General features: G+C 41.7%; 2 protein-coding genes across 2 annotated transcripts; both read left to right on the top strand.

Annotated features, from left to right (window-relative positions):
- Nucleotides 1-236: 236 nt before the first annotated feature.
- Nucleotides 237-4,871, top strand: EAPP (E2F associated phosphoprotein). Its single transcript, XM_027670563.1, has 6 exons — nt 237-347; nt 837-1,018; nt 2,279-2,377; nt 2,692-2,815; nt 3,610-3,729; nt 4,250-4,871. The coding sequence occupies exons 1-6, from the start codon at nt 274-276 to the stop codon at nt 4,512-4,514; spliced, it is 864 nt and encodes a 287-aa protein (XP_027526364.1). The 5' UTR covers nt 237-273; the 3' UTR covers nt 4,515-4,871.
- A 4,742-nt stretch (nt 4,872-9,613) lies between these two features.
- SPTSSA (serine palmitoyltransferase small subunit A) lies at nt 9,614-13,935 on the top strand. The gene is made up of 2 exons (XM_027670571.1): nt 9,614-9,804; nt 12,685-13,935. Exons 1-2 carry the CDS (start codon nt 9,702-9,704, stop codon nt 12,786-12,788), a joined length of 207 nt encoding a protein of 68 aa, XP_027526372.1. The 5' UTR covers nt 9,614-9,701; the 3' UTR covers nt 12,789-13,935.
- Nucleotides 13,936-19,792: the final 5,857 nt, after the last annotated feature.

Raw genomic sequence — 19,792 nt, 5'->3', positions numbered from 1 at the left:
TTGGTATTGGGTGTGTCTCTTAAAACTCTAATCCCGGCTCGGTAACCCCGGAGCAAAGTGCTTAAAACGTGACCCGAAGACTTGCAACTCCAAGGAGCAAAGGGAAAAGACGCGGGGGGCCTATCCCCGCCTTCTCCCGGCGGGGCCGCCCGTGATCCGTGGGACCGGGGCGGGCGCAGGGCCAGGGCCGGGCGGGCTCGGCCGCCGGAAGCCGCGGGGGCGCGCGGAAGGGGCGGGGCCGGGCCTGGCAGCGGGAGAGTGGCGGGTGCCGCCATGAGCCGCCTGCGGGAGGAGGACGATCCGTACGTGGTGGAGGAGCCCAGCGACGATGAGCGAGCTCTCAGCAGGTGCGGACGAGCTCGGGGCGCCTGGAGCTGCGGGCCGCGGGGTGGCTCTGGCCGGCGGCAGGGGCCCCGCTCTCGCCTGGCGTCTATGGGCACGGGCGCTGAGCCAGGCCGCGCCGTGTGTGCCGGGACTACCCCCGGCCCTGGGCCGCCCGCGGGGTGCAGGAGGATCGGCCTCGCAACAGCCGCGGGTTTTCCTTCCCTGGAACCGGCATATTCACGTTTCTGACCGCACCGATGGCGGTGTGTTAAAACGGCCCCTGCGCGGAGCGGGAGCTGCAGGGACACAGTCGGCTGAAGCTCCTTTGCGTTTAAACCAGAGTTTTAATATCACCAAGCTAATAAAGTGTTTTAATAAGTGCGTTTTCCATAAACATATGAGTAAGTGCTTCCCAGTGCACCCACACAATTCAGGTGTTTGTTCTCCAAGTCGCTGTGTCGGTGTTTTAAACTGGTTGTAACAATTAGGTGTGTAACGTTAAATGTTTGTAGCTCAGAGGATGAGGTGGATGTGCTCCTACACGGCACTCCTGACCAGAAGCGGAAGCTGATACGGGAGTGCCTGACTGGGGAGAGCGAGTCTTCCAGTGATGATGAGTTCCAAAAGGAGATGGAAGCAGAACTGAACACCACCATGAAGACTATGGAAGGCAAATGGAAATCACTAGAAATGGGTAAATCGTGCTAACAGCTGCTTGCATATAAAGTCATGAGTTAAGTGAAGTTAATGTAGTATTCTCATGGCTAGGGAGGCTGTGTATGCAGTGATAGTTGAGTTTTTTGAAGCCAAGGGAAAAGTTAAAATGGCTGATGGTGCCTGTGGAAATGATGACAAGGTGCTGTTTCAGTGAATGCTTTTTTTTTTTTTTCATTTTTTTAAGACTTCAGTTTTGGTGTTTTTGTACTTCTGATTACTTGCTTTAGTATGATTTTCTGTTAGGTCAGACCCCTTTTTTCCAATATCTCTTTAAGTTCTCACTTGAGCAGGTTGCAGTCTCTTGTACTTTAGTGGCTCCAGATGGCTGTCAAGCTTTGGAGGCCTTTCTTAAAGAAAGGAATATGGTTGGGGAAAACAGGAAAAATATTAATTGCTTCCTCCCTTACCCGCTCATAATTGTTGCAGCAAATAGTAAAACTGTATTGAAGATACCTGTGTTCTGGAATTTGTATATTATGGGTGCAAGAGATGGATGCTTTGGCATTTGAGTAGCGTATGTTCTTTTTACTTATTACAAAACAACTTGTGAAGCGTTCTTAATGTCCTGGTGAATCAATGTAGTAGTCACATCAGTCTGGGGACTTCACTCTGCATTCAACACGTTTATTAGTTTTATCTGTGTTAGTGGCCAAATATGATTTTGTTCAGTTAACGATATATAGCAATATTTACACCACCACATCCATACAGCACAGGATAGGAGTTTTGGTGCAGACAGGCTGTGACGCGTGTGTTTGGCAGTTCATCTAGGTCATTTTTTAACTTCTCTGGCCCTGAAATTTTGGGGGACTTTTTTAGTGAATTTTATTGTAGTCAAAGTTTGTGAAACAATGTGCTACACCTGTATTTCTTTCACATGACTAAAGATTTGTGGAGTGTCTTGTGTGTATTACATAGGGCAGAGATAGGCATATTTGTTGTGGTGCTCTCTGTGCCTAAAGGGAGCGTACCTTGGGAGAAACCTTCCTTAAACCTTCCTTAGGTTCATCTCAGAGGGAAGGAGTAGCTTTGCAGCTTTCACCTGTAAGTGAAATAACACAAGTGATGTGGATGATCAGGATATGGGAATTAATTGGGAGAGCTGTTACTTAACACACCCAGATAGAGCAGAGCACTCTGGATAGAGTAATGAAAGTGAAGGTTTGTTCTGGGCTGTGTACTTGCTGTCCTTTTGTTGGTGTGTTCCTACCATTTCTCTCTCTAATTGCACCCATAGGTACTTCCTCAAGTACTGGGCAGACTGGGCCTGCCACCACTTCAAAATACTATGATGATATTTACTTTGATTCTGATTCAGAGGATGAAGATAAAATAGGTAAATGACAGAGGAGAGAGGAGGGCATCTTTATGGTACTTGTCACTCTCAGACCCTGTAGAATTCTCTTGGAATTACGAGCCTATATAATCTCAGTGTAGTTCCTGCAACTTGATGATGTATCCTAGTGTATGTAAGGTGTGTTAATGCTTTGGGGCCATCTATTTGGAGGAGAGATGAGCTAGACCTTTAAGTTTCAGTTTAAATTTATTGTGAGGATGGAAAAGGAAAATCGAAAAAATATTTTGATAATTTAAGTAGAGAATTATCATATGCCTGATGGATGTAACACGTTCTTGCACAAATCTTTCCAGATACACAGGATGTCCGGAAAAACAGAAAACATCAGCAACGTCGGATTCTTTCCAATGATGAACTGCTATATGACCCAGAGGAAGACAATAGAGACCAAGAGTGGGTAGACTCACAGAGGAGAGGGTAAGAGACCATCCTTGGCTGCTTAATATCAACTGAGAATTTTAAATAAAAATGGTGAATGTAGAGAAAAAGCCAATGCTGTCAAGTCCATGCAGTGAAACTATTTTTTATTTATAACTTACAGCATATGAAATTTAGGAGCCCATAAAATGTTTAATGTGTATGTAATGGAAGTTGAGTAAAACTGCACAAAACTTGCAATTTTTAAAATCAAGATTTCCGACTTCTGTAAGCCAGTTTTGTCTGTAGATCTCATCTAAAGAACCATGCTGTGAATTAAAAGTTGTAAGATAATTTGGTTGTTAATTAATATCTGTTCCTACTAAATACTGTATTTCTAGTTTTGGAAATTTTTGGAAATTTTTTTGGAAACTTTGAATTTAGCAAGCCACAAAATGTTCAGATAAAATAGGAACAGCACAAATCTGCTTTACTGAGGGTTTTTTGAAGGGTAAAGTAGAAAAATGGTTGTTGCAGCTGAAGTAAAATTCTCCATGTATATCTGTTGAATAAGATAATATTAATGTATGTTGCCTGCAGAGATTGCACTTGAGATACCTCCTTTGTCAGAGGAGAGGGTTATTAGGCACAAGTTCTCATGCTGATGTATTTGTCTCCCCAAATGAAAATGATCTGTACAAAGTAAATGAAAAGATACTGGTATGTGCTTTCCCCCTGCTTTATTTATGGTGTGTTTTAATGTAAAAAAGGTTTGACAGTTGACTTGATATGACCAACAGCAGGGACCTGTAATTAATTTTTTGTCTCTCCTTCCTCCTTTCTTGCATTGGTAGGTACCGTAACCAAAGAAGAGCTCCACAGCGGCAGCAGGCAAAACCTGCACCTGTCCCAAATAGTGATGCTGTTTTGAATTGCCCTGCTTGCATGACAACATTATGCCTGGACTGCCAGAGGTGAACAATAAGGGTCTTTTTGTAATGTCTTTTTCCAGTCAGGAGTATTTTTATTGTATTCAGTTTGATCAACAGATTTTATCAATTCTGTCTTGCAAAGTGTCGCTAATAAAGAGAAAGCAGGTAGGTGTGAATCAGGTTTAGGGTTGGATGCTCGTTTGTAAGAATGATGATCAGTTTAACCTACTATGGGGAGATGTGGAAGAATAAGGTAGAACTTTACCAAAGTGGACAAGGTAAACTTTTAAAAAAAATAATAATTGTGGACTAAGCAGGTAGTTCAGGCAGATTGGGGTTTTTTTAGATATATATCTGTACCTATTTGCTTGATGTTCAGAGGCATGAAACTATTACAGGTTATTTTTGTGTAAAAGAGCCTTGTTAAAGGAGGATTAAGCAAAATCAAGATAGTGAATTCTTACTTGGTTTGAGTCTTAACAGTTGTGGTTTTCAGTTACATTTAAAAGTGCCAGGAAAGGATTTTCAGTGATGGTAACAGATTTTCTCCCCTTCTCCATAGACATGAATCTTACAAAACACAGTATAGAGCAATGTTTGTGATGAACTGCGTTGTTAACAAAGAGGAAATACTGAAATACAGAAAGAAGGTAAAGAGCAGAAGTAAGAAAATGAAGCACAGCAAAGAAACTAGCTCTGTACAATCAAATCAAGAAGAGGAGGAAGTATATCATCCAGTATTATGTACTGAATGCTCAACTGAAGTGGCAGTAATGGATAAAGATGAAGTTTTTCACTTCTTCAATGTTCTAGCCAGTCACTCCTAATGTGCAAATGCAGGGGGAAAAAATACTGCACTGTTTTAAGAATGTGGGAAGTGTCAGAAATGCAGGCATGTTAGCCTTTTTAAACTGTGGTCTTGTAAATGTGCATTTTCATCAGAGAACTTTATAATGTTTGGACTTTTGCAAACTTTATAAAAGGAATACAGTTAACTGTGTGCATTTGAGAGCAATATTCTTTTCTACCATCAGGCGGTTGCATCATTGGGGATTTAAAATTTTGTAAATATCATGTAAGATCTGTATATGATGATCATTCCCTGTATATATACTATCCATTATCTGAGTATGTATTAGAACTGCTCCTTGGAATAAATACTGTATAGTAACTGGTTCTCCGTAGCTGCACTGGTCATGTTTATGGCACGGGATAAACAACTACAAGTCAGCATGTTGGGTGTCCCTAGGCTTGTGTTCTTGGTAGATTTGCACACAGGTAGGTTTGTGTTGTGGTTTAACCTCAGCTGGCAACTAAGCCACACAACTGCTTGATCACTTCCCCCCTCCCTCAGTGGGGAGGAAAATTTGGAAAAAAAGGTAAACCTCATGGGTTGAGATAACAATTTAAAAGCTGAAACCAAATATGATTATGATGATCATAATAGTAAGGGGAGGGAGAGAGAAAGTAAGTGATGCACTACTGCATGGCCAGCTTTTGGTAGCGGCGATGGCTTCTGTGAGAAGCTGCTAGAAAATTCCTCCATATCTGACAGCCAGTGCCAGCTGTCCAGGACAGACCCACTGCTGGTCAAGGCTGGGCCAGTCAGAGATGGTGGTAATGCCTCTGTGATAACATATTTAAGAAAGAAAAATGTTACTGCACAGAAGTAATTGTGGCCAGAGAAGAGCAGAGTGAGAATATGTGAGAGGAACAACTCTGCAGACACCAAGGTCAGTGGAGGAGAAGGGGGAGGAGGTCTCCAGGCGCTGGAGCTGAGGTTCTGCAGCCCATGGTGAAGCAGCTGTCCCCCTGCAGCCCACGGAGGTCCACAGGGATGCAAAGATGCAGCTGCAGCCCGTGGAGGAGCCCACGCCAGAGCAGGTGCCCAAAGGAGGCTGTGACCCCATGGGAGGCCCATGCTTAAGCAGGGTCCTGGCAGGGACCTGTGGACCCATGGAAAGAGGAGCCCATGCTGGAGCAGGTTTCCTGTAAGGACTTGTCACCCTCTGTGAGACCCACACTGGAGCAGCCTGTGCCTGAAGGAGTGCACCCTGTGGAAAAGTGACCCATGTTGCAGAAGTCTGCGGAGAACTGTTGCCCATGGGATGGACTCATACTGGAGAAGTTTGTGAAGGACTGTCTCCTGTGGGAGGGACCCCACACTGGAACAGCGAAAGGACTCTTCTCCCTGAACAGTGGCAGGAATGTGTGATGAACTGACTGTAACCCCCATTCCCCATCTCTCTGCACCACTGGGTGGGAGGAGGTAGAGCCTAGGAAGGAGGGAGGGGTGGGGGAAGGTTTTTTTAAGATCTATTTTACTTCTCATTATCCTGCTCTGGTTTTGTTAGTAATAAATTCAATTAATATCTCCTAAGTTCAGTCTGTTTTGCCCATGACAGTTAGTGATGAGTGATCGCTCCTGATCCTTATCTCAACTCATGGATCTTTCCCTATGTTTTCTCTCCTGTCCACTTCCAGAGGTGAGTGATAGAGCGGCTTTGGTGGGTGCCTGGCATCCAGTCAGGGTCAGCCCACCACAACACAACTCTCCACCTGCTGACCGATACCCAGCTTGTCCCTGAACAGCAGTCGATCCCCTTCCATGTAACTCCCCCAGTTTATATACAGAGCCATAACATTCTGTTGTATGGAATATTCCTTTGGCCAGTTTGGTCAGCTGTCCTGGCCATGCTCCCTCCCAGCTTTTTGTGTAGCTCTTCACTGGCAGAGCATGAAACACTGAAAAGTCCTTGATTTAGGATAAGTACCACTTAGCAACAACCAAACCATCAGAGTGTTCATGAGAACATTATTCTCATACTAAATCCAAGCTACTGAGAAGACTATGAACTCTGTCCCAGCCAAAACCAGGACACTTTGATAAAGAAGGAATTGTCACTGTATTTGGATTTTTCATTCATTAAGATCTCAAAAAGTTGAAACTTCCTTTTATATAGAGTGGAAAATGAGCTTATATTGAGTTTGCTGGCATGGATTGTTCTGCAATGGATCATTTAAATCAGCATATTAATGCCTAACAATACAGCTGAGTGTTCTACATATAAATATGTATATGAAGAAAGTACTCAACTTTATTGTCCATTTTCCTTACAATGACACATTTTAAGAAGAAATTTATGATCGGATCTATGACCATAGAGCTAGTTTGCATGCTTTTTCTGTTTCTTTAGTACATTTACATCTTCTTTATGGAAGCATAAAGAGCTTCTGCTACTTGATATTTATGAAGCCACTGCATAGTTAACAATGGATCCTTCCCTCTCTTCCTCCAGGTGTATGCCCAAGAGGTGAACTCTTTTTTTTAATTAGTAAATCTCTTCTCTATAGCCTGATACGTTTTTAAGTTTACTTTGAACAATGGTCTGAAAAAAAATCTCATCTTTGTGCTTTTTGTTGTAATAGTACTAGGAATAATTTATTATATGTGCTTTGAGGAATTGTCAGAAATATTTAAACTTAGGAGGCAAGAAGCTAAAGAACATACTTCTTTTGTGCCTTAGATTATAATGAAATCTTGTGACTCTTTGATTACCTTTTGTAGTGCCTGGTGTAGTATTTTACTAATCTACACACACTCATTCTACACTGTTAATGAGATTAGGAAGAAATAAACATGTTGGTTCTTATTACATGAGAAAAACGTTGAATTACTATTTTCAAATCAGCAGAAACTGATCTTCTGCTTGATGAAGTAGAGAACTGTTGATGCAGCTCCTGAACACTTAATTGATTGGCCAGTATGATGTGCCTTCCTCTGCATGTGCAACCTACAAATCAAATGGAGCCATGCGGGTTCTGAGATTTGGGATATGCCTGAAACAAGATCTCAATCTCAGCTTTGCTACCTACTAGTCAAGACTCCTTAGTGGAGTGTCTGACTTGCAGTATCAGATAGCTGTGGGATCATTTAAAGTGAGAGAAATTGTTACTGTGTGCCATGAGCCAGGAGGTGCATAAGGAAAATTTTGAATGTACGACGAACTGTTTCTTCTTGGTAGAAGTATGGAAGAACAGATGTGATATAGAGCATGGGGTCTGTGCTTTCAGGCATGCTGGCCTCGATGTAGCTCTCTTCATGTTCCAGGTAAAGCATGAAGGCTCTCTAGGTTAAGGGTCTTTGCACTGACCTGCTGGAAACATGAGCACGTGGGAATGTAGTTCAAGGGCTCAAGAACTGATGCGGGTGGTATCAGGATTATTACTAAGTGATGACAGTCCCTAAGCAGGGGTAAAACGGAGCTGGTGAAGGAAGGGAAATTCTATACAGGGGAATATTGTCCATTTTCTGAAGGGGCTAACTAGCAAAAAAACTTTCATGAGTATGCATCATACCAAAAAAGTGCAAGGGGCCACCCACCCTGGGGTGTTAGGGCAGATGCAGTGGGGGATTTTGAAGACAGCACACCTCTAGATATTACCTTTCCTCTTATCCCAGGTCCTTTCTTGCTGCTGCATTTTGTTTGCCGTACCACTTGAATTGCAGAGCTCCTTGTTAGGAATCATAGGAGCAGACAGGACTGGGACTTGTTTGCTCCATGTTGATAATGCTCTTGCAGCTTAGAATGGGAGTAATGCTTTACTTGTGCTGAATACTCCACTTGTCCTTGAACTTTAGGCATGTTTATACAGAAGGGCGCCTTTCATGATGACCACTGCCTTTTCAAGCAGCTACACCAACACAGGGCTCCTCCAGCAGCAATTGCAACAAGCAAGGGCAGTCTTGGGTAGGGGCAACAGCTCCTGTAGGCAGTTGTGTGGGGGTATTGACTGTATGAGTGCTTTCATTTCTACTTGTCTTTTAATAACTCTGCAAAGATAAAGTGTGTCTAAATGTCTTCTGGGTGAATCAAATCCCTTTTCAGATTCCTGCCACATGAAATAGTAGAGTCTTAAGTTCTGTCTGCCAGCTGCTCTTCTTTTTCACAGTAATCTCCTGGTCCTGTAGTTTTATCTTGCAGCTGTGTAAATAACTCCTATATGCATCCTCCTGTGGTTGTATTTCCTTGTTTTTCATTGTACAAACAGCACAGATGAAGGTAGCAGCGGGGTGGCTGCAGGAACAGAATCACTACTCAGTGACATAATTGCAAATTGATTTACCAAGCAGTGTGAGTATAGTGGGTCAATTCCAGTTTCTAATCGGCGGCTAGGGTGTGCACACTTGGCAAATGAGGTCCTGGCTGGTGACCTGGAACTGCTGCCCGGTGGTTGCAATGCATGCTCTGCTTAGTTAAGGTGCCTGATGATTGCGTACATCCCTTTCCAGCTGGCTTTCAACTCGTGCCTTCTGGAGTGGCAGTATAAACTGCCAAGAGCCTTCCTAATCATGTAGTCCCAAACCGCTCTCTGGGAATTTCTTATTAATCTTACACAAATTAGCAGTCAGGGCAGGGGTGTCCCACACCCTCCGGTTTCTGGGTCCAAGTGCCTTAGGGAAGTGAAAAGTTAGCAACAGTCACAGTAAACAGTTGATCTATCACCTCTTTCTTTTTCCTATTGATACGGATCAATGTCATCACAGTTGGCCGATCTTAAGATCGCATTTATCCGAGCCATGTTTTTGGGTGGGCTTTACCCTCTGACAACGAAACTGAAGGCCTGTGCAGAGCATTTTTAACATGCCTCCCGTGGGCCCTGCCGAGCACCGGCTTCGGGTCTGCCGCGATTCCCAGATCAAATTTGAATAGGAGGTGTGACTCGGGATGGCAGGTTACCAGGTTCAGGGCCAGCCGCGTAACGTAATGAGATTGGGCCTGATCTGGGCGTTCCTCGGGGAGGGCCGGGGTACCGATGTGCCGGAGGTGCCCCCGCCGTTCCGCCGGGGTGTGGGATCACCGGCACCGCCCCGTGCGGGCCCCACAGGCCGCGGCCTCTCCGTGTCGGCGGGCGCGGGGCGGGGCCGGGCCGAGGGAGGGCTGTCCCGGCTGCACCGCCCCGGCTGCGCTCGGCCTGGGCCCGGCGCGGGGCCTCTGGCGGCGGGGAGCGCCATGGCGCTGGTGTCGGCGCTGAAGCAGATGTCGTGGCTGTACTACCAGTACCTGCTGGTCACCGCGCTCTACATGCTGGAGCCCTGGGAACGCACCGTTTTCAGTATCCTTCTGGTGGAGTGTGTGTGTGTGCGCGGCGCCGGGGGCTGCCCACCGCCCCCGCTGTGCCCGGCGGGTGCTCTGGGGCTGCCCCGAGGCGGCTGGGCGGGTGTGGCGGCTCCGCCGGGCCGGCGGGCGCGGTGCCGGGGGAGCGCCTCGGCCGTGGCCGTGCTGAGGGCGCTGCCCCGGCGGGGCTTGCTGGGCGTGGAGGAGAGTCGGGTCGGTTCGGGCTGGGCCGGGCCGGGCCGGGAGGGGAGCGGCGCGGGGCCAGGCTGGGCCGGGGGCAGCCGGCCTGAGGCGCCGAGCGCGGCTGGAGCACGCAGTGGGCAGAGGAGCGGCAGCCTCCGCTCGGAACCGAGCCTTGTCCCCTCCTCGCAGGCAAGGGCTCAGCTCCTCTTCCTCCCAAACTAATATGCTGCCTGATCTGGGAATAATCCTCATTCAGCTGTTTCGCATCCCGTGTTCGGGCGTCTGGCGACCTGGTCCGTTTCTCCTCCAGCACAAGTTTATATCTCTAGAGTTATGGCAGTTCCGGCATTTGTACTGAAATCCCGAGCTTTTTTGTTAAGGTGTCTTTAATGTTTTCTGTTGTATTTTTGCCTGTTGTATTTCTGTTGTATTTTTGTAAATGTACACGCTGCAAAACCTTGCAAGCCTAGGTTTTCATGGTGTTTTGTCTTGTGGCTTTTCTTACGTAGGTATTTAATCCTCGAGTTGGTAAGTTTGTCTGTCTCTTTTGGAGTGGAAGAACTTGATAGATGCTCATGTCAATGCATCTGTATAAAGACTATTTACAGGTTTTCTTCTTTACCTTGTCCTTTCTTAGCAGTAGTATATTTTCTCAAGTATTGTTATGGCATTGCAAGTATTTTTCTCTGAAGTGTGTCTGTTTTGATCTTGACTTAAAACGATATCTCAGTGTGAATGACTCTGAGCCATCTCCAGTTAACGTTGAGAGGCAAAGAGAAATGAATGAAAACATTAACAAAGAGAAGGATGTAAGTAGTAGTGAGAAGGTGCTTTTACTGACATACTGCTCAGTTCTATAAAGAAACTCACTTTTGTTATGTAAAAGTGGTTGCACAAGTTACAGTGGTGTGATCAGACATTTATTTTTTTTCCTGCGTCAAGTCAGTAGAAATGGAGATTATAAAAACTTACTACTTTTCTAGTAGACTTACCATGCACAATTCTTTAGCTAGGGGTTCTTACCTTCAAAATGTATTCTTTGCTAACTTACCTTTCTCCTTTTATGCCATGTCTGTTTCACTGAGGAAACTTAATTTTTGTTTTCACTGCAATTATATTAGTCATGAATATTTTTTTCCTTTTTAACTTAAGTGAAAGTGTATGCATATTTACTTTCATAAAATGCTCATATTATAATTGCCACGTAACTGACAAATGTAATGAGTGGCACAAGTATCGCTTGTGATCTCAGATCAGCAAAATTTTTTTTTGTCCTCAGACTGGACTCTTTGGCCGTGGGTGGGCCATGTCTGCCTGGTGGTGTATGGCTGCAGCACAGGCACAGTGGCCTTGGGAGCTAATGGTGTGTGGCTCTGCTGCGTGTCACACTGCTGCTTGTGCTCCACCATCAGAGGAGAGTGCTGATACGGAAATGCAGATTTATGTGTTGACCTTCATTTTAGTATCTCTTACTGTCTTCTGGGACTACAAATACACCAAGCAGCTAGTATGCTCTAATAAGCACAGCTAATACCTCTGCTCTGCCATAGGGAAGTCAGTCACAGAGCATTTGTTACACTTGTGTGTGGTGACTTGATTTCATGAAGATGCAGAGCATGCACAGCTCCTCTGGTTTCACCTGCGGAAACTGAGTACTGCTGTCTGGGGTTATCATGCTTGTTAATCTCCAGTGCTTTTTATAGTGCTTTGGTCTAAGTTTACTGAACCTCTGCAGGTAGTTGGATGAAATCAACAGATTTTTATTAATTTCCATTATTTTTGAATATCTGAAACCTTTCTGAAAGCTTTCAGTGGTGTAGTCTTTCAGTAATCTGATGTCTTTAGATAAAGCTTCAAGAGCCCTAGAGCTTGACAAAAGTCCAGTTGTACGTATACTTATAAGCCATTGTCTCACTTCTCCTGTTAGGTGTTAGCTAATAAAGTGGTCATCTTAAGATTTTTTAGATAATAGCTTCATGTAAAGTTTGTTTTGCAGTGTGATCTGCTATAGTAAAGTACTACTGATGGAGAAACGGACCAAATATTGTAGTGACTTAGACCCCTAGAGGACACTGGAAGCTAGAAATGGATATGAGGTTTCCTGACTATTATGCTAACAGTACAACTTTCACACCAGATGTGTTTTGTGCATCGTAAATTGAATTTCTTAGGTCATTCTATTCCAGGAAGTTGAGATCAGCATCTAATGCTGTCTGCTTAAAAATGAGGTCATCCACGAATAAGAATGGTAGTATTCAGTACAGCTATCATATTATTGTGGTTTTGTTTTGTTTTGGATTTTTGTGATGGTTGACTTTTTTCTGCTTGGCTGGATGGGGCTGGCTTCTGCAGAATTGCTCAACACCTAGGAAGATGCATGTAAAAACCTGTGTCCTCTAAATGCCCGTTTTCTGTTCTCTGTCATGCTTCCTGTGCTCTGGCCTGTCTTCTTGTGTCCGTGACAAGGCAGTGGATAACTTGCAAGGCATCCTTTGGAATTCAGCTAATTGCTTCTACCGGTGTTCTGGTTTTGAGTGTTCAGTAGGTTCTTCCTATAGCTGTAATTTCTGAATACAGTTGACCTTGTCTGATTGAAAAACATATAAGATAGTAACCGGTAAAGTTTTAATGCTATAGTTTGTGATGTCTCATGCACTTCCTATTTCAAATGCTTTTTTCCTCAACTGTAATTCAGATTCCATGCTAGTTTCCATTGTTGGAATGGCACTGTACACAGGCTATGTGTTCATGCCTCAGCACATCATGGCAATATTGCACTACTTCGAAATTGTGCAGTGATGAAGAACCTATCTTCAAGAAGTAACTGGGCTTTGAAATCTGTTCTACAAAGAAAAATGAACCTCTTAGTTTTAACAAGATTTCTACCCATGTCCAAAAGACACACCTATGACTCTGAAGACTAGGAAATGAGATATGTAGAGCAGGGACATGAGATGTCCCCTATGTTGTGTTCATTCCTTTTAATTTTACAAGATATGCCCTTGTATAGTAGTTTTGTCTACTTTAACATTGTGATTGTACTTTGATATCAGTATTTTCTTAACTTTGTGACAGTTTCAATATTGCACTGTGAAAGCTTTTCCTAATTGTAATTTTGAGTAAATCTTAATTGCCTTCTATTTTTAATCTGAAAGTCATCTTATTAAATGGGGCTTAAAGCTTTTGCTATTGTATGGTATGTATTTGCTTGGATATTTCTATGAATGTGTTTTGTAAGAAAATACATCTAGATTCATATTAGAGACATGGATTTATTCGTCTAACGCTATTTACAGAAGTTAGTTTGTATGACTGAACTCAGGTGTACTGTTTGCTGTCCAAACTTTGTTCAACAGTATATTTGTGCATATCACCTAAATTTGGAATTGGCCATTATTTCAATTTTCTGTATTCTACCTGTTGGAGGAGGTTGGGGGAGATGAGGCACTGAAGTGAAGACTGCATTTGTTATATTTCAAGTAGTGTTATAGTTCTTGGCTTTATCTAGTGGGGGAAAATGGACTTTACTGGCGTAGGCCCACATAAGGCTTTGGGTTAGCATTTTAGATCAACCCTGTTTTTCTAGCTACCAATTCAATTGTAATTTTACAGGATACTTTATTATGTTCCAATGATTATGGTTTCTGCTAATTTTCACTCAACAGTGTAACTATGTCTAGGTTTTAAAGGGGTTTTCTATTGCTGCTAGTATTCCAAACATGTTTTCACTACAAACGACCAAAACATAAGGGTTTCAATGGACTTGAGTTACAACTACAGCAATAAGTAGCTGAATACTTGGCTGAAGTCCTGTCTTTTTTTTAATAGGGATTTTTTTCAGTTTTGTATTCTGAAATGTAAGATGGTGACAACTTTCTTAAGTGGATAATTTTTTGTTGTTGTTGTTTAAAAAATAAAAGTTTAAAAGCAGAGTTTTGATGCAAAACTTTCTTAGAGAAGTTAATATGTTTCTGAATGCTGCTTGCTTTTCTCAGAACTTTCCAAAAGGGGAACAGTGATACTTGACCAAAGTACTGTGATTTTAATGGCCCAGTAATAATATGTACTGCTATATCTTTTATGCAACTTCTGTTGAAATCAGAAATTATAGATGTACAGTACCTATAGAAATACTGCCTTTTAGGTTTATTTAATTTCCTCAAAATTTTTCTTATGAGAAAAGAGTATTTTTCCCCTTTATTTAAAAACTTCATGTGTATTTGATTAAAAACCCTGTTGTTTTGGAAGCTATAAACAGTGAGCCTTAAACTTCTTAGGTGAACCTGAGCTTTACTAAGTTGGTAGGAGTCTCCCTCTAAATTAGTGCTTTCACTTATTAGTAACTGGCTATCAAAACTTGGGTAGGTTTTTGGGGTGGTGTTTTTTGTTATTGTTTGTGGTGCTTTTTTGTGGTTTTATTTAAGTGTATCCAGAGTTGTGAGTGTTTTAAGCATATATGGAGTTAATGATAAGTTAACATACTCTTTTTGAAGTAACATAGCATAAATCTGATCTCTCTGAGGACTAAATTGATACTGTGATATTTCTTTGCAAACTACTACCATGATTGATAGCCCCTTCCTCAGCAGTAGATGTATTATTTCTATGAGGGGAAAAAGCCCTTCTCTGTGGTGGCATTAGAAATGTTAAGCGTGATTTTTAATTGTTAAAGGTTTATAGAAAAGCGTTGATATATGGACTTTTGTTAGCTGTCTGCTTTTTGTTGAGAATCACTTTCCAATCATTTGCGTTATGTTGGCTTGAGTGATATACTTGAATTCAGTTTGCTAATTTGAGAGCAGTCTTTTCAGCATTTCTTTTAGTATAAATCAAGAATCTCATAGTCCTGGACTGTTCTTTTTAGTTTCTGGATACTTTGTTAAAGATGGAATAATTTAATTAATAAGATACGAAGTGTTGTTAGAGTTTGAATTTCTAGAAGAAAGTTTCTGCAGTGTCTCCTTTTCTTAAGGTTGATGTAGTGAAGAGATGGTTCAAGTGGTGATAATTATGAAGCAGAGTAAGTTTTTTTTTTTAAAGTAAGGGTATCGGTAGGGATTTAATTAATCATTAAATTTGGATAATAAATGAATCATATGACTAACAAATTGTTTTCCCCAGTCTGCTTTATTGTCATATTAGCTGGGGGATCATGTCTTCTGTGATAGAACCATAAGCTTTTTCTTTGCAAACTGGAGGTCAAAGGCAGTTTAAATACCTTTTGGAGGCAGCTGGTCAATTTTGCTTTTGTTTTTTGATAACAATTGAGCCATTAGTAATTTAGATAAAGTTGGAAAAAAACAATTGTGAGAAATGAGAAAAAAAATCACCTGAGAAACCTGCAAGTTTATGTTAGTCTTTTAATAGTAATAGCTCCCGGGGTTTAGACTGAGTAATTAGAAATAAGCATTTAAAAATGCATTAACTGTGTCATAACAGACACAGTTATCATAACTGATAATTCCAGCTGCATGGGCCAGCCCCCCTGCAGCAGGCAGACTCTATGCCAGGGCACCCTGCCCGCGCAGGGTGACTTGCTGTGCTGACAGCCCTGGGGCTCCCAGAGCCGGTTCTGCAGGGGCTCCTTGGCTGCCTCCAGGGCTGGGTACTGTAGAATTACTCATTAAAAACCTTTGCAGAAGGAGCTGCCGTAACCAAAACAGGCATAGTATTGCAGAAAGTCAGGGTGGAGCCAGAAACAGATCCAGGACCTGTGTGTATGTATGGCTTGAAATAGTTATATCTTTTAAAATAAATATATGCACAGACACTGTTGTTTTCTTTTATATGTATATACATAAACTGTTTATTTCTTATCGAAAATTATTACATAGCAATTAGTTTGGAGACAGAGGCTGTCGGGTTTCTTTTCTCGTTTCTTTGCCCTAGGAAGGCAAATACCAGAGAATCCTAAAGTGAGACTTTCTTGAGAAAATTCAGCAAGAAATCCATTTGTATATCCATCAGTATTAAAAATAAATAGATGTGAAAAGAGCATAGGAGCTGTAAAGGTGAATCTTGTGTGATAAATGGGCATTACGTTTCTGCAAATTGGTGCAACTGGTATGTTGTGAAGTGTTGCCCAGTTCCATTCAGGTGCAGTAATGAAGTGTGCATTGTAAATGCTGAAGAAGAGGTGCCTGCTTTTGGCTAACAACAGATAAAGGTTATATTGAGGTGAAGAGACACAACTTGAAGAGATTGGGTACCATGGGATGAGTGGGCTGTGCACAAAGCTCTGGAGACAGCAGCCATCCTCTAAAATACCAGAGGAGCATACTCTGGAATTGGGACCCCAGTAAAGGTTTTCAGTGCCAGAAGTTCCTTTCACCTGCTTATTTGCCAATGTTTTCTACAACTGCTGTTGTAGGAAGACAGTTGCTTCCCCTCTTGTTGACATGTTATCCTGATACCAGTGTAGTGTTTTTGTTGGTTTTTTTTTTACAGACAAAAGCAAGCCGAAAATTTCATGCATGGTTTCTCTGTTTGATCTGCTAGGTCCTCCCTAAACAGCACTCATCACTGAGCACAAAACCTGCTGTCCTTTCTGCCTTTTGTTTGTGTAGTGATGGTTTAAGAAGAAAATCTGGCATCATAGTCCAGACCTGGATCCACCCTCCTCTCCTTGTAATGGGGAGAGATGAAACTCTAGATCTATTCTAGATTTCAGCATGGAATTTTGGCAGAAACCCCTCTACTTTTCATAAATTAGTAAATCACAAGATCCTCAATCCATCTCAACTAGCATTGCATGATGGAATAATAAGAAGTTATGAATATCTGCTCTCTCTGAGAATTTAGCTGGATAAGAGCTGAATAGGCCTTGAGTAAACCGGATTCAATTTCTTAAGTAAATACCGATTTCTTAAGTAAAATAAAAGTTGAGCTATTTCTTCACAATAATTTTGCAATGGCAGCCAGTGTCTATCTCAAACGCTACAAGTACTTACAGTTAAATAAAATGGAGAATTGCATTATGCAACACCTTATCACTAAACGTTTAACACAATGTTCAGAAGCTGGGAGGTGGCCTTGGCTGAAAGTCAGACTATGCTGCTGCACCTTTTGTGGTGCTCTTGTGGTGTCTCTGAGCTATCCGCCACATATGCTTAACAAAATGTGGACTTTTTTGTGTCCACAAAAAGTGGACTTCCCATTGTTTAAAAAAAAAACAACCAAAAAACCCGCAAAACCAAACTACCTTTAAGACACTGTCTAGCACTTTATTTTGTTGGTAGTACTGCTTATTTTATTAGTGAAAAAATGATACTATATATCTATAATTTATAAGCTGCATCTGTTTATGGATCAAATAGTTAGACTTTATAATATGAATTTAGAGGCATGCTTTATCTTGGAAAGAAGCCTATTAAGTATTGGAGACTCTTAATTTACACAGAACAGTTCCCTATGTTTTGCTGTTGCAAAGGTTTATGGCCCCAGAAACATGTAACTCCTTGACATTTTGGAGCCTAATAAAGAGATTCCACTTTCCCGTCTGGAGAAGACCCTCTGTTAATAGCACTCTTAATTCAGGAGGAATTTTTTTATTCTAATCTAAAATTGCTTCATTATGTGGAATCAAAGGGAAGTTTCATACAGTGAAATATTGATACCAAAGATGAGAGACTGAAAATGAAAATTGTGTCTTTGGACAGTGAAAGGATGAACTGAGGGATAAAAATTCTTTTACAAAACCTCTGGTTTTTGTGAAACTTAAACCTATATGAAATATTTTTTTCCTGATGTTTTGAAAAATGGAGTTATTTCCCTAAATAGAAAGTGTAGCCTTGTTTTGAAATCTGAAGCTGATACCTGTGCTAAACCCCCAAACTATTAGACAGTAAATATTTTATGTAAATATAGCAGTTACCAAGCTAGGAGCTACTCTACATTACAGAATAGTTGGTTTAAGGGGTGATAGTACCTCATGGTTAGACTGTGTGGTTGTAATGTGTGGACCTATGGATTCACCTGGGTTAGAGATCCTTTGTGTCATAAAGGCACCTGCTAGTACCAGTAGGATGTGACTGATTTATTTATTTAGAGGTTCGTAGTGATGGCGTTTGGTATTAAAGACTAAATAATCATTCTAAAGGCTTTACTGTTAGATCTTGTGTTTCAGAAACAGAAGTTTTGATTAAATAAATTAATGGGAAAACCTCAACACCTGTTATAAGCTAGATAGATAATTGTGGAGCAGTAATCACTAAATTGGATATAGGACATGCCAGTTGCAGACAGATAATCATGGAGCAGTAATCACTAAATTGGATATAGGATGTGCCATTTCTAGGTACAAACCAAACATTAAAAATCTTGGAATAGGCTGTGTATCTATGCAGGAGGCAGCTATCCTCTGTGTTGGTGATCATGGTGGTGATTTTCTGTCACAGCCTATTATTACTGGCTGAAATGTGCTTTTACAGGTTAACAGGAGACTTTTTTGTTCGTCTTCTGTTGCTCTTTCTTAACCTTGAAGGGTGTGTTCTGTATACAATATCAATCTTGTCACTACAATAAGTTTCATTAGCCTGGATTTATGTTGAGAGTGTTTTAATGGTGAAAAGGTGACTGATTTTTGTAGGTGTCTCTTTTAGGCTTTACTTCTTGAGGTTTGGAAATGAAGCATATGATTGATAAACTGCTAACTACTATCATCCCACAAAAAAAGAAAAAAAGAATCATACTATTTCTTTTACATTTTAACAAAGTTATCCAGATAATGACATGTTTGAGGAAGAAGCCTGAGATTCAATTTATAGTCATAGCTGGTTGCTTTCTTATTAAAACTGATAGTTCTTGGATATGACTTCATAAGCCTGAATGTTCCTGTACAAGCTCCTTGACCTGTCTCATAGTTGGAACTAACAGGTAATCAACACTTTGCTAATATTCACACAGTTACAAGCATCATGTCTGACATATCTGGTGATATGGTTTGGAGCTGGCTCCCTGCCAAGTCTCCAAACCTTACCACAAGAAGTCGTCATCCCCCCCAAACCAAGGGAGAAGAGGGGAAAAAAACCAAAAGAACTGAAAATGAGAGAGAGACAAAGCAATATATATAAACATATTTACACTTATATTACAGTTATGTACAGTTGAAATATATATACAATTTCACAGGGAAAAAGGGAAAGGGGAAGGGAAGAACAAAAACCAAAATTATATATATATATATATATCTATATATATATATCCTGATCAGTAGCCCAAGGTCTATCAACTAAAAGAATTAGCAAACAATATTTTACTACTCTCCTTGGGACAACGGAGAGTCACGCTGGAGTGACTGCCGGCAGCCTCCGCCTCCCAAGGTCGACAAGGCCTTACCAGGCCTCACTCTCCAAGCCGACAGACTCAACAGCAGGGAAACCTGCACCTCCAAAGCCGCCGGAAGGAAAGAGAGCGAAGGCCTTTCCTCCCTTCTTCTTATACCCCGGCTTACGTAAAAATCGTAGGGAATACCGGGTAAATCTGGGCACTTCCTTGGTTACAAACTGGTCACCAAGGAAGGCCTAGACCAAACTACCACATCTGGTTTTTATTCATGCCCATGTCTGCAGGTGGAATTTTCTTGGCATATTTTGCATTTTGTTTTCTCTGCAATTTGAGATGGACAGCATATTTCTGGCCTGTATTTCACAATGACAAGATGACACACTACATAGCCCCCAAAAGAACTTTTTTGGGAAAAAAATTGTCTTGGCAATGATTGATATTTTTTGTCTTTTCTGTGAAGTTTGTTTATGTCTACTGAGTCAGAAAAGCTGAGTTTTTATGATCACGTAAGAATTTAA

This window comes from Neopelma chrysocephalum, unplaced genomic scaffold (genome assembly GCF_003984885.1).
Source record: "Neopelma chrysocephalum unplaced genomic scaffold, ASM398488v2 Primary Assembly neopelma1_24, whole genome shotgun sequence".
Taxonomy (NCBI): domain Eukaryota; kingdom Metazoa; phylum Chordata; class Aves; order Passeriformes; family Pipridae; genus Neopelma; species Neopelma chrysocephalum.
This window is presented reverse-complemented; position numbering and strand designations above follow the sequence as displayed.

What these genes read in the sequence shown, in the direction of transcription:
- SPTSSA (XM_027670571.1), top strand. Translation starts at nt 9,702, where the DNA reads ATGGCGCTGGTGTCGGCGCTGAAGCAGATGTCGTGGCTGTACTACCAG. An exon ending in CTGGGAACGCACCGTTTTCA is followed by an intron (nt 9,805 to 12,684) that starts GTATCCTTCTGG and finishes ACTGTAATTCAG; the next exon opens with ATTCCATGCTAGTTTCCATT.
- EAPP (XM_027670563.1), top strand. Translation starts at nt 274, where the DNA reads ATGAGCCGCCTGCGGGAGGAGGACGATCCGTACGTGGTGGAGGAGCCC. An exon ending in GATGAGCGAGCTCTCAGCAG is followed by an intron (nt 348 to 836) that starts GTGCGGACGAGC and finishes AAATGTTTGTAG; the next exon opens with CTCAGAGGATGAGGTGGATG. An exon ending in ATGGAAATCACTAGAAATGG is followed by an intron (nt 1,019 to 2,278) that starts GTAAATCGTGCT and finishes TTGCACCCATAG; the next exon opens with GTACTTCCTCAAGTACTGGG.